The following is a 14263-nucleotide window of genomic DNA, read 5'->3' on the forward strand; positions in this document are numbered from 1 at the left end:
TGTGTTTGTTTCTTTTTCTTCGCAAAATGAGGTACCATAAATAATCTGGGACTGGATGTAGTGATATATCATATTGAAGCCCTCTTAGTGGTGATTGGAACTACATTAAAAATTTCTTAAAAATTTTTCTTGTCGAGAAAAACTGGTTTGAAATTTTCAATTTTTGGTCGATTTCAAACGACGAAAGGCAGCGATCAGGCTTTTTATGCCTAATTTAGGCAGTTTAAAATAGCTCAATTATGCGTAACTTTCTGCAAAAAAAAATTTTAAAAAGATTTTTTTTTGTTAATTTATTTTACTTCAAAAATTGTTGTCCGGTTTGCCTATATTACTATGACTGTCCAAGATGCCGAAAATATAGTTGTTCGTCAGATCCTTGTATCACACCCTGCAGAAAGACTATGGTCGGAACATTCTGTGCTATTTGCACAGTTACCGGCTATCCTTGTTTTCATTTATCCTTATCTACGAAGTGATTTAAGGACGAGTTTTGTGTTAGTTTTGGCAAAATTGTAAGCTTTATTCACCGTTATAAAAATGTAAAAGAAGAGTTGAATTATAAGTTTTTTAGCTTAATTAATTGTGATAATTTTTGTTCCTTTTTTTCCAGGATGAGGACCTAATGTTCGTTCATGCTCAAATTTTGGTTTTTGGCGTGTTCATTTTGGTTAATTTTAGAATTTCAGTTCATTTTCTTTGTTAAAATGAAGGCAAACTGAAGTATTGAACAAGAAAATAGCAAAGGTCTTGAAAAACGTGAATGAATTCTTGTTTCAGAACTGGAGTTTAATTTTCTGAATTCATAGCGAAATAAACAAATACCTACTAGTTCAGTTTTTTTCTAAGTCAGATAACGTAAAGAAACAGGTTCCAATCATAAACGGATTTTCAAAATCAGAAAGATTCTAGATTTATTTTTTCTTTGAAAATTGAAAAAATTTGCGAAAATTTGCAATCAAATTTTTTCAATGGTTCAATGAATCCTATTCTTATGCAATCGTTTTTTTTGCTTATTTTAGCTATTTTTACTGATTTGGGTAGCTTAGTCTCAACCCCCGTTAGTTACAAGAGAGCGGCAAATAAAGCGGCGGAAAATAGAAGAAATGGTTTTCGTATCCTAAAATTTTTTTCAACAAATGCCTGTTGATGAAATTCTGAACAAAGTAGACTTCTGCTAGTTGATAATAGATGAAATGTTTCAGGTTTTTCAGCGGACCCTAGCGCCCTCTCGACAATAGAGGAAAAACTGCTCTTTCTAAAGGAAGTATCGGCATCGTATCGCAAATTATGGGCTACATTCGACATGCCACTTATCATCCTAGGCATAGCAGCGATGACAAATGCATGTTTACTTCACGTATGTTTCATACACTATCGAATGAAAACTAAAACGACTATAGCAACAAAATCAGAGCACAATCTAAACGGAGTTTGCAGTCACGATTACCAAATTCGATCTGCAGACTCAGAAAAAACTGAAATTTTTTCGGCAGGGAAAGAAAATTTTACTCGCCAAATGTCCTTTTTCAGCCTTACAAGTTGCACAATAACTCTGCTTGCTTCAATCTTGACAGCGTTTCATTACCCTCCGTATGTGATAGCTCTAGTGTCGCCTTTAGTTTTCTCTCTGCTAAGTCTCACAAAGCCGAACCTTTTCTACATATTTCACAACTCTGCCGAAATGTTTTATATTTTGCTGCCAACCTTGCTGTACGGCCTCATTTCAGGGTCGAACAGTTTCATTTTGAACGAAACACAATGTTTGCTTTTTCTTTCGAACGCTCTCGTTATTTTCTTGGTTGTGTACGGGGGAAGATCGACAACATTTAAGCTATCCACGTCTCTTTACTCTGTAGCCTTGATAGCGGGATGCAACTTTATTAGTCGAAGTTTCATACAGCATCCGGAAAGCGAGGAACTGAACCCTATCTTGGAACCCCTGTCAAGTTTAACGCAAGATGTAGCTCATCAGAGGTTGTTGCTGACTGCAATATGTCTTGTAGCTTTTGTATTGCTGACATTGAAAAATCTGTTTCGAACGGAGAATTTGAACTCGCAGTATTTTAACCTGGTGTCTACATGGTTTACAGCGGCGCTCCCAGTTTGCGCTCTGTGTATCATTTTGTTCTGGCTTCAGTCGTTGCAGTCACACAGCGTGTACGAAGCTCAAAGTGATAGGATCAAAGTTCTCTTCCCCAGAACAGTGTACCTCATAGTCGTATTAGGATTCGCCCTGTTTCTATGTGAGCCTATTTTGGTTCATGTGCAACGCATCAGGTGTAGCAAGGTACCCCAAATATCTCTGGAACAATTCGACCCGGAAACAGATCCAGCTAAGCTGATACCCCAAATTGCCAAAACTCTTTTCCCTAGCTCGCCGTCTGCTTCGAAAAATGGGTCTGCAAAGCACAACTGGAAGTTCAAAAAGGGAAATGCGAGACAGCACAATGGAGTTGTACAGCAAAATGGGTCTCTCAAAACCGCCCATGTTGAGAACTCGGAAGAATCGAGTCGCAGCTCATCGGGTGATTAGATGCAATAAGTGACATTTTCTGTATTCGTTCAGAAACGACAACCAATAACTGATATATTCTCTAAAATAAATGCGAAAGCAATCACTTTAAGTTAGTTTTTTCATAATAGTAGCCCCAAGAATGTTGCCTTAGTTTCCTTTACTTAATCTATCATTACAAATGAATAGACAATACTTTTTTGCAGTCGGAAATAGTAATGTAATTAGCATAGTTGTCACAATGGCGCTTATTGCAACATATCACCGTTAATTAGTGTCCAACTTGAGCAAGAGATCTCGCAATAGTACGCTCACTCAATCTAGTGCCGTGGCTAATAACGCGCATCAGCATTCTCTGCCAAAACAGCCAGTGATGGGAGCCAGGAAGTTCTTCCACGTGGTCGGTTTGAGCTCCACAGCTTTGGCCTCCTGGCATCTGGTCTCAAGTAAGATCCAAGTTTGAATACCAGCAACTCAATAGCTGTTCTCCATAAAGAGCTGAAGAACAGCTAGTGCCTCTTTTCCACTTTCCCACCCCCTTTATTAAGTTACAAAATAAACATGTTCAAAAACTGCTCACGCGGCGTTTTTTATGTAAAAATTTGTTCACCTGTTCACGCCGACACGCTTTGATGCAGTTATTGCATAAAAAGTCATTTTAAATAGATTTTCAAAAATATAATTTCAGAAAAGTTCAAAGGGGGAACTGGAAAAGAGGCCAGCTAGTATGTTGGTCCTTTCATAGTGGTAAATTGTCTTAACTGTATGTTTCATCTTATGGGTCCCCTCGACATATCCCCCCTCCGTCTCATTGGAACCTAGTTTTAAGTAAAATGAGTATGATTTGCATATCATTTGCACCTTTAAAGTTTAATTGGATTGACAAATATGTTTTAACTCGAAGCTTAGGTCTAAATTTCAGGTTTAACTTTTGAAATTGCTGCTAAAATGCTGCTTTTTCTTCAAAAGTTTTGAACATTTTCCTGACCTTTTTGGTCGAACAAATTGTTTTCCCGAGCTCTCTTAAAACACAGTTAAGACCCAATTTTTACAAAAAGTTCTGCGCTACAGGTACCTCGGAAATCTCAAGGAACCTCGTGCAAACATTTCAGTCGTGATTCGGATTCCAATTTCGTTTTCATACAAGCGAACGTTTGTGATATACTGTGAAATCAATTTTTCCAACCTAAGTCGAAAAAATGTGCGCTGAATTTTTGTATATGATTACTTCCTCCTTCGGGAGTCGTCGATTCGAAACAAGTCGTCAGTTGTTTTCGACGCTTTTTAATTATTTTTTTTGTTTTTAATTCCGAATTGAATTTTGCTTCTGGGTAGAAGATTTTTTACGTATCGAGAAAAGGTTATCTGAGTTTTTAGGGTCAATGAAATTAGTTAAGACACGTATATAAATTGTGATTTTTTTAAAAAAAATTTTTCGGAAAAGTTTGCCGCTTAGTTGTTTTTTTCGCATTTTGACTTTGTTTGTTTGAATGGAAGGCAAACTCCACTATCGAAGGGCAAAAGTGTTACGGCCACAAAAACCGTGATTGACATCTAGTTTCAAAGTTGGATTTTGTTTTTTTCTGAATTTCCAGCGGAATGAAAAACTGTCTATTTATCCACTTTTCTGTAAATGGGATAATATAATATCAAGAAAAAAGGTCAATAAAAATTTTAAAGAGCTTAAACGTGGTATGTTTCCTTCAAAATCTGAAAGTTATAAAAATCAATCATTTTTTCGGTTCTGCATTGACACTTTTCCAACTGTTCCTTGACTATGTTTTGAAATTCAGACAAAAATGTAACAAAGAGCAGATTTTTGAGTGACCAGCTTCTCTTTATTAATTTTTTTTTCTACTTTTTTACTTATGTATGGGAAGTACAGCTTCGCTTCTGTGTTCAATAGTTTTTGGTGTTAAAGTACGCAGAACTTAAAATTTACATATTTTTTTCTTTTTCAGCGCCAGCAATCATTCTGCTGTATCTACTAGTTGGCAACGGTTCCTCTCTCGCTTTCTCAATAATGATTCTACATGCTCAAGCCTTATGTCAAATCGCAACAACTGCAATGCACCAGAAAGAGGAAGAAACTCAATCATCCAATACTGTTTCTAGTCAAGTAGAGAATAATGGAAGAAGCTCGCAACTGTCGTCCAATCATCAGTCAGAACCGAGAGTAACCACCAAGTTGAAAGTCGAAACAGAAGAGAGATTGAATGTCGATGGGGGAAGAGGTTATTTTGTAGTTAATGCCAGAATATAGGGAAGTTGAAGGTTCTTTTCACTAAATAGATCGTCAAGATTTGGTAGGGTCAAGGTAATTTTCTATGCATGCATTCAGTTCGTATTTTTTTGCTTCCTGTTTTTTCATTAGTGTTTGTTTTTACAGTTATCGATTTATAAATATTTTACTCCATATTTCGTGTAGTTTTTAAAAACGGTTAATAAGAGGAATTTTTAAGGATTTTAATTACGCACTAAAGGGTTCGCCTGGACGATTGCGGTCTAAGTCACCGATGTTTTGTCCGACATTAATTTGGCATTAACTCTGAAATAATACAAGAAGCATTTGACCCGTGTGCTGTGGTGTCTTTTGTGGGTGGCGTGGCGATTTCTTTGCTGGGCAGTTACTACTTTTACGTCACAGGGCATCAACTCTCAATCGCATCAATTCGGTTCGAAACTGGATACATCGGTTAGTTTATAATTTTGACCAATTTTTGCATGCATATTTGAGTTTTAGGTGACATTGAGACACATTCTGTCAAAAAAATTTAGTGTTTTTTTCTTTTTATTTGAGTTCATTGACTCTTTTCCAACTGTCTATTAGCTGTTTTATTAACAACTTAGAGGTTGAAATATATCCATCATTTTTTTTGTACCTAGACATGAGTTTGTTGAGATTTAAGCACTTGCGAAAACCATGTTTTTTTAAGGGGAGATATATTTTTTTGCCTTAAAAAACAGTTCATACACTTTGTAAGAATTTAAGCTTGCTCTTTTATGATACCTTAATTATTCCAGCAACCTCTTACTTTCTCTTCAATTAATAATTTTGACTTTCTTTACGACTAGGTTAACAAGGGTATTATTACCTTGGTGTAAAAGACATTTTTAGGTGGACAATTTCTACTAGGAGTAATTTTTTCGGTCATCCAGCTGAACAGATCGATCTAAAACTACAGGCATATTATGAGAATGATTGCTTTATAAAACTCCGTTCTATTCGAATTTATTTTCTATTGTGTCTAGATTTAGGAACTCTGATGCATTTTGCACTTGAAATTTTTGGTTCGACTAAAAAGAAAAATTCGTATAGTATATCATCTTCTTATTCGACTCATATTGCCTCGTTTGAAGCGCCAAAGTATATCTTGTTATAGAAATTTTTTCAAGTTTTTGTAATTTTATTTGTGTAGCTGAACGCATCGTGATTTTTATTGCAATGCTTATGCAACGCTATCAGTTTTGAAATGCTTTCTTCAAAATTCATTTTTGAAAGCATCATTTTATAGATCTAGCTTTTTTCACATTCTTAAGACGTACTTTTTGTCTCATTTTTTCGACTGGCTAGCCATGCTATGTTTTCGATGTCTCGCACCTGGTGCAAAACTCTGCTTTACTTAGTGACCAACTGTCTTTCGGATTAATTTTCATTCTTCTAAATAATTATGGGCCAAGTTTTTATCAGCTTGCTTGCCTTTTGTTGCTTAATAGTGTCAAGTCAAAGTGGTTTTGCTATGATAGTTTCAATTGCAAGAGCAAGTGGCTAGACATTGGAAATTGGACTTTTTTCCCGTGCACAAGTTTTCTTACAAATCTGTAAAAAAAATGATTTTGCTCAAGTATTGATCCCGAACAATGTCCATGATCATGTTTTTTTCAGTATGTTGGGAATTGAATTTTCTTTCTAGGAAAATTAATACATCAGTATTTCGTAAGTTTGCTAATTTTTTGTCGGCTCTAATGTCAAAGCATAATTTTTCAATGTTACAAACATTTTTTTTTACTATGTTTGATGGTCGTTCTGTGATTTGTAAAAGGACACCTCAGGTTATGATTTCTGTTTGTTTTTGATTTTTTTTTTGCAATCAACTTGTTTTGAGTTTGTCATGTTTTCTTAGTCGTCTATTTTTGCATAGTTTTAACAGCAGTAATTTGTCGAATCACTTTGAGTGTTTGAAGGGATGGGGTGTAAAAGCTTCACGTTTGAAAGTTTAATCGCTTAAAAAATTCATCACAACAATTTCGTTTTCGGCTCTTCAGGTGTCAATCATGTATGTTCGGCTTAGGAGCCCCTTGGTAGTTGAAAGCCTATTTAATGCTGGTGTTTGTTCTTGTCGGCTATTATGAGGAAATAGATTTTTTAAAGAAAATTGAAGGAAAATTTAATCACTTTTTTTTTTCGTAGTTCTTTCCGTGTAATTTTTTGATTCGCTAGCTTGTAATCCTATGGTTGCTCGGGTGTCCCACTCTTTAACCCCACAATATTTAAACTCCTATGCTTACACCCTTGTATTATAACCCCGTAACAAGATAACCCCACAACAATTAAACCCCCTTTCAATGACGATAATTTGTTTCCATTTAACTCCTTTTTTCAAGTCCTTTTACACTCATAGTAGTTTTCCCATTAGGTGTACTAATTGAGGCCAGAGAAGCCATTATTAATTCTCTTCGTGCATTTGTCGCTCAAAAATAATTGCATTTCGGTTAGCTTAAGAAATAATCCCTTATTCACGCGTTTAAAACAGATAACCTACATGGTGCTAATTAAAGGCAACAAAAGACCTTTGTGAGTTTTATATAAAATCATACTGCCTATTTCTTTAACCATTGTATACCACTCTATCAGATCAGATATAATGTTTGAAGCGTCTTTGCATTTTACTTTATCTTCGAAAGACAAACAAATGCTAGTGGTATCAGGCCACGAGTATTACCTTAAACGCAAAAACAAGACAACTACAAATTGGAACTGCTCGAAGTACCAAACTCATAAATGCCGCGCAACAGCAATTACGGATGGATAAAGTTTTATTGAAACAAGGGGTGAACATAGTCACAATATTTCCACGGGAAAACCTGATGCTCGATTTGTTTTGAAAAACATCAAGGATCTGAGCGATAGTAATACCGCGATAGTACTTGTCGGCCATTATGAGCCCCCAACCGTCGTAATCGCAACCGTCATTCAGCCCATAACAGACGTCATTTCCACTCATTTAGCCCTACAAACCAAAGAAAATTTAGCTCGCACCGCACAACGAGCGCGCAAGCAACGAGAAGTCTCCCCAGCAACCAGAAGTTTCGAAATACCCGAACTTTTCAAAAATTTATAAAATTTGACAGTGGACAAAATGATCACGAGAGGATCATTTTATTCGGCGACCCTGAAATGCCACGTGTACTTGAAAAATCCAACTTTTGGTTGGCTGATGGAACTTTCAAAGTCAACCCGAAAATGTTTTATCAACTTTACTCTAAACACGTTAGTCTTTCAGGAATAGCCCTCGCTTGCATATGTGCGTTCCTGTCAAATAAAACAGAAAAATTCTACCACCGTTTCTCGGAAGCCCTAAAAATACTAGCCCCTGATTTTAGACCTGAAAAAATTTTGCTAGATTTTGAGCAGGCCGCTATTCAAGCTGTGGGGATGTTTATTTCATCTTTCACAAAGTTTTATGAGAAAAATCGCGGAGCTCGGATTGAAAAAGGATTACGAAACAAACCACGAGTTCGCTTTAGCACTCAAAATTTTACCCGCACTGGCTTTTGAAAAAGAAGAAGAAAAAGGGAATTATATCGGAAAGTACACTATTTATTTGAAGTACACTATATATCGGGTAATCCTCAATTCGCAACAGGGCATGCAAAATTATATTTTAAAAAGTTAATCTAGGCTTGTAAATGGAATGCAGTCCCTCGTTGTATTCCTAATTTTTTGTTTCAGGTTTTCTGAAGGATTTCCAGTCGTTCATTGTGCCTGGATTTCTGGTGGTGTGCAACACATTCTGTGCCCAAATAGCCGCCCTTTTCTTCATCCCAATGATAATTTACTCTCGCTTCAGTGGCAGTAACTGTCATCCCAATACACCCGCCACCGCTGCCGCTTCTGTTGCCGGAGGAGCAGCAGCAGGTACAACTCACTTTTACATGAACAAGCACTGTTATTTGACAAAGTGACTTTTTCCAATCTAACTTTCATAAATTAGTAATCAAGAAATGAGTACTCACGTTTTAAAGAAATTCAGCATTGGCAATTTATTAGCGATCTTTGATGATGGTAGCAAGAGGCTTCGAATCTCGTATTGGGCTTTTTTTTCAAAGATTATGTTAGGAGTCGATGAAGGTACTTTTAATTGGGTCATTTTGTTTTTTTGTTTGTTTTTTGAAGGAAAATTAATAAAATTTGCTCAAAAATTTACTTTATCGCGGTTTGACTTCAAATTTTTAAGGAAAGGAAATTTCATATCACTTTTTTTTAAAGGAAGGCAAAATCCACTATCGGACAGCGAAAGTGTAAAAGCCACGAAAAACGTGATGGACTTCTAATTTCTAAAATGGAATTTAATTATCAGATTTCCCAGCGAAATACAATTTTTACCTATTGATCCAGTTTTCTCAAATTGGGTTAAATTAAAATTGGTCTAGAAACTCGTAGAGCTCTAATGGCATCTATTTTTTTCTATGAAATTCGAAAATTGGGTTTTTTTCAAAAAAAAAAACAATTTGTGTTTTTTATGCTTACTTGCGTACAATGACTCGAACTGACTTTGTTATTTTTATGCAAGAATTCATTCTCTGTTGTCTGTAAATACTTATTAAGCGCTGACTAACAGCCATAAATTGTGCGAATGAAATGGATAAAAGCTAGAGGGAACGATGGAATCAAGTTCCTAAAGACGCCTGATGTCTGAATCTTCTTTTTTAGAAAAACAAATTCAGCTGATATAGTGAGATATTGAAAATTGGACTAACTGTAGTTACGAGTATTATGTCGTAGGTGCCTTTAGTCCAGTGGGTAGTTCCGTGCGGTCTAAACTGGACTTGGACTCCTCGGATGGCGACTTCTGGACAGTGTTGCTGCATAATGGAGACAGAGTAAACCGGCTGCTTCTAGTCATGTTCGCCGCCTTCTCACTAACACACGCAATCAAGGTACAAGTCTAATTTTTTTGCGTGTAATTATTGTTACTGTTCGCAATAGGCTATTGCAACCCCGGGTACTAGATTTTTTTGTAAACTGAATTCGAAAAAACCTCTGAAAATTGTAATAGTCGATGAACATAACATAGTGAAGACTCGTATATAGGTCGTGGTTTATTTGATTTTTCGCGGCTTGATGTTGATTTTTTTTTTCATTGTTAAAAGGAAGGTAATCTAAACTATGGCACCGCAAAAGTGTGAAGGTCACGAAAAACGTGACTGTCTTCTAGTTTCGAAAAACTGAACTTTTTTCACTCAATAGAAGACATTTCTTGAATCTATTGTATCAGTTATTGTTTTTTTTGTCGACTTCGAAAGTTTCGTTCGCGAAAAATTTTTTTTTTGGCAATTTAAGATCAGCTGATGTTTTTCTTGAATCAATTAACGTGTGCGATCCGAAACAATTTTGAAAACATTCACAGGGGGAATTGAAAACAGCTGCCGTTTCCTTATTTGAATCAATAATGTGGTATGGGCAGAGGTAGTAAAGTGGTTAATTATTCGCCTCTTAATCGAAAGATACGTGAATCGAGACCCAGCATTATTCGTGTTGGTTGCTTGAGGACGAGGCAACATTTATCTAACTCAGAAAATAGCTTAAAATGCATGTACCTCTGAAGCAGGGGCACAACAGCGCTTTTTTGCTATAAGCTGAACAGCTCGTAGTTTGGTATTTTCCCTTGAAGTAATTATTCTGAATTAAGTGGCGGATATACTAAATTTATTTCAATGAGGCAGTTCAACAGTGTCGAAAAAATTTACAACAATGCCGAAAATCATTAGTTGTTGAACTACATTGAAAAAGAAAATTTGACAAAGAAAATTTGGTTAATCCTTGAAACTCAAGAACTTATTGGCTTACATCTTTTCAAAGTTCTTCAATTCTGATTGTCTGGCTTAACGTTTTGGCATGGTACATATTCTCATCATATGTTATATCTTCTTTTCAGCTGTATAAGCTGGACGGTATGGTTCTGCCCATTGAAAAGGAGCGGGAACTTTGTATTCGGGTGTTTTATTTTTTTTGTTTTCCACGCAAAACCAGGTAACATAATTAATCATCAATGTTGGTTCAAGTGATATATCAGATTGAAGCCGTTTCAGCCGTTATTCAAATGATATTAAAAAGTTTTCAACATTGTCCCAGTATCGAAAAAGACAGTATCGAAAAGTATCTAAATTCGAGCGAGGAGCAAGAAAACGAGCCAGCAGGCTTGCAATAGCTTATTTATGCTTAATTTAAGCCGTGAAAGTGTTGTAGCTTTAAGCGAATATATTAGTTTTCAGCACTATTTGGGAATCAAAAAATTCGAAAATTGTTAGTTAAAATGATTTTTTTCTTGTTTTTCGAATGTGCTTAAGTTCCAGACCACAAAGGTTTCTGCTGCTGTATATAGCAAGTTCTGCTGCTTTATAGAAAAAATTCTGCTTTTTTGCTCAATGAAAGTTACCATTAATCATGCGTTTATTACAAAATAATTACTCTTTTTTATCGCTTTTCGGAATAAAAAAAATCAATTTGAAAACGAGCTAACACTTTCAGGAAGCAAAATAGTAGAATACTAGAGTCATTGATAGTCATTTTGTTTTTCTGATAAATAGAGCAGTTTCTTGTAGAATTTTGTCGGGTTGTGTGTGAATGCGTCTTTGGTATTTACGAGAAGTAGAAATGCAGCTTTTATTTTATTGTTTACACTTGTGAAGCAATGTGTTGTAGTACGAATTTTTTTCCAACCGAAGTCGCAAATATTGTAGCGAATTTTGCTGTGACTAAGTCTCAATTATTGTAGCGACTTAAAGCAACAATTTTTGCTGCGTGAAATTTGCTGCATCGAATTGGCAATAAGATTTTTTGATATTTTTTCGCACCTTTGATATTTACTTGCAAATTTACAGCTTATTGATAACATGTACTTTGACATTTGAATAGTAATAAGTTTACACAGTTATTACATTTTTAATTCAGTAAGTGAACCGAAGAAAGCTATTTGTTTCAAACAACAAAACAATATTAAAATCTCGATTTCAGAAATGTTCTAACCCAATGTATCTCGCAATTTTTTGAAATGCATAATTTATACATAATGTGGCTTCATGATTTGCAATTTATTACATGCAAAGTTGTATCTTTTTGTATTTGGTGCTACTTTTGCGGCATCGAATTGGCATTTTTTTAAGCATATGTAGCTGCGTTATTGGTGGCTAGTTTTTGGGTATTTTAAGCATCCGTGACTGAATGTTTAGTGTGTGAGGCTAAAAATTGCTAGGTCGCAGATTTTTGCAAATTCGAGTCTTTAGCTTCCAGTTATTCGAGTCTTATTTTATTTTTTCCTATGTCACTTGATAGAGGTGCGTTTTGGCCGTATTCTCGCAAGTATTTGCGAAGCGCAGCTTCGCCTCTGTGTTTAAAATATTTAGGAAAAAAATCCGACAAATTAAACTGTATGATTGAAATTCTACTATCTGCTGCTCTATTAGGCGAATTCTGCTAATTCTGCTGCTAGCAGAATCTTTTGGGGCCTGCCTAGGCTTTAGGTTTTTGTTCAGATACTTAGTCACGCCTTACAGAAAAACGACGCTTGTGTGAAGATAGAAAAAAAAAGTTTTTGTTTTGTATTTTTTCTAATTCTATGGTCGGAATACTCAGTGCTTCTTGCACAGTAACCTGATATCCTTGTTAATACTGAATTTTTATTAGTATCCTTTCTTTTTAGCTGTGTGTGACGATGGCTTGCACTAGTGTATTGAGACTGCACCTGATGGCCTACCGAGTATTCGTGCCTAACCTCTTGTTCCAGGCAGTCGCATTCCTAGTGGTGTTGATTGTGCAACTCCTACTCGCTCTAGCCCACAAGTGGATCATGTTCAGAACGAACACATTCCTCACTCAGCTCAACAGTCGCAGATAGAGAGCAAAAGCAGCAGAAAGAAAATAAAGACAAAGTGTCATGGAAGACAAAGACGAAAAGGAAGAAGAAGTCACTTCAAGAGATTTGAATCTTTAAGCATAGAATGGAGATTTCTTTTTTACCCACTTAGACCTACCTGCAATTCTGTGCGTTTCACCCCATATTATTTAACTCGTCTTTTTATCCCTCTTTTGAAATTAATTGTACTCTTTTTACAAGATGGTTTTTTTTATGAATTCAGTATCAAGTCTCACCGCTTCGCCGCTTAACGTTACCAAGAACAAAAAAAGTGACATTAGAGGATCATAAATGGTTTTCAAAAAAGTTTGGGGGAAAATTGCGTGAAGAAAATCTAGAGTGAAACGAAACGGGGTGAAAAGCGCTATGAAATGAGCAATCTACAGCAAACCTTGAATTAAATTGATGTCAGCCTTTATTATTTATATCCTTGTGAGTTGTGATTCATTTAACCAGTTTAGCCAAAATCCATGTTATAGCAAAATTAAGTAATCGGAAAATGCCACAAACAGTTACGTTGAAATATCTGAAATGTGACCGTAATGGGCCCCCTAAGTGACGTACCGTAGAGTGCCCTCACCAAACACGTATCAAATCTTAAAAATACTTATGTATAAATCATGCATTTCATACAAACGCGCATGTAAAATTGGTTTTTTACGTTTTTATGCAGGATTGCCTTTGTATGCTGTTAATTACACAAATTAATGTTTTAATTCGATTTTCTTTAGTAATGCGCTATATACTCAAAGTTAGCTTATGAAAAATCCATGATTTTCTCCCCCCTCCCTAAATCGATTGGGGGGGGGGGGGGATTGTATGGTTGATCCAAAACTATTTTGGTTTTGGCGATTTTAAAGCGGTGAGAATCCAACATGTCAGTTTTTTGAAATGGGATCAAGAGAAATTTAATGCGAAATTAACTAATTGAAACATTATTTCTGTTCCTTGGGCCTCCCCAATTAATATTGCCTTGTTTTTTTTGCACCTACGACGCAAATTTTTTTAACCGGTGTTGAAACATGATAAAGTTATCAACAAAAATACAAACTTTATCGAGTTCAATTTTAACTGTAACGGTTTTCCAATTTAATTATTTTTCTTAACATAAATATGTGCTCCTTAATATTTCTTATCAGAGGCTAGAACGACTTTGTTAATTATGGAGTATAATCTAAAGCTACACGAAAACTTTTTTGAAAAGCCTTAGAATCTAATTCGAGAAACTCAGCCTTTTCTATCAGTTTCAAGTATCCTCAGCCTCTCGTAATTGTGCTAATTTTCATCTAATGTGAAGTTAAATATTTCTGTTTAAGTATAATGTACACTGATTTAATCTGACAAAAGATGACTGGAAATAAAAATGTGAGGATAGGACTCTGCAGTCGAGAAAATGAGTAATTAATAGTTGTATCAGTTTCATCTGTTTCCAAGTTGTTTACATGCTATTGTTCCCATTGGTTATACTTTCTACTCCTGTTATAATGATGATGAAATGCTCATTTTCCGCGAGACCCTGATCAAGATAGCAACCCTCAAAGGTCTGTTATTTTGACAAGTTAGTTGGCTTTCAGTGCTGTGTGAAATATTAGTGCAAGAGCTGCAAAACAAGCTG

General features: G+C 35.6%; 1 protein-coding gene across 2 annotated transcripts; it reads left to right on the forward strand.

Annotated features, from left to right (window-relative positions):
* Nucleotides 1–1204: 1204 nt before the first annotated feature.
* On the forward strand, nt 1205–12801 carry LOC134847610 (uncharacterized). Of its 2 annotated transcripts, none has more exons than XM_063864733.1 (7): nt 1205–2525; nt 2788–2958; nt 4474–4746; nt 5076–5207; nt 8466–8651; nt 9519–9673; nt 12436–12801. In XM_063864733.1, exons 1-7 carry the CDS (start codon nt 1304–1306, stop codon nt 12628–12630), a joined length of 2334 nt encoding a protein of 777 aa, XP_063720803.1. In that variant the 5' UTR covers nt 1205–1303; the 3' UTR covers nt 12631–12801. The 2 variants fall into 2 exon arrangements, with proteins under 2 accessions (XP_063720803.1, XP_063720804.1); XM_063864734.1 differs by having other exon boundaries at nt 5079–5207.
* The last annotated feature ends 1462 nt before the right edge of the window (nt 12802–14263 follow it).

Source organism: Symsagittifera roscoffensis, chromosome 6 (assembly GCF_963678635.1).
Source record: "Symsagittifera roscoffensis chromosome 6, txSymRosc1.1, whole genome shotgun sequence".
Taxonomy (NCBI): Eukaryota; Metazoa; Xenacoelomorpha; order Acoela; family Convolutidae; genus Symsagittifera; species Symsagittifera roscoffensis.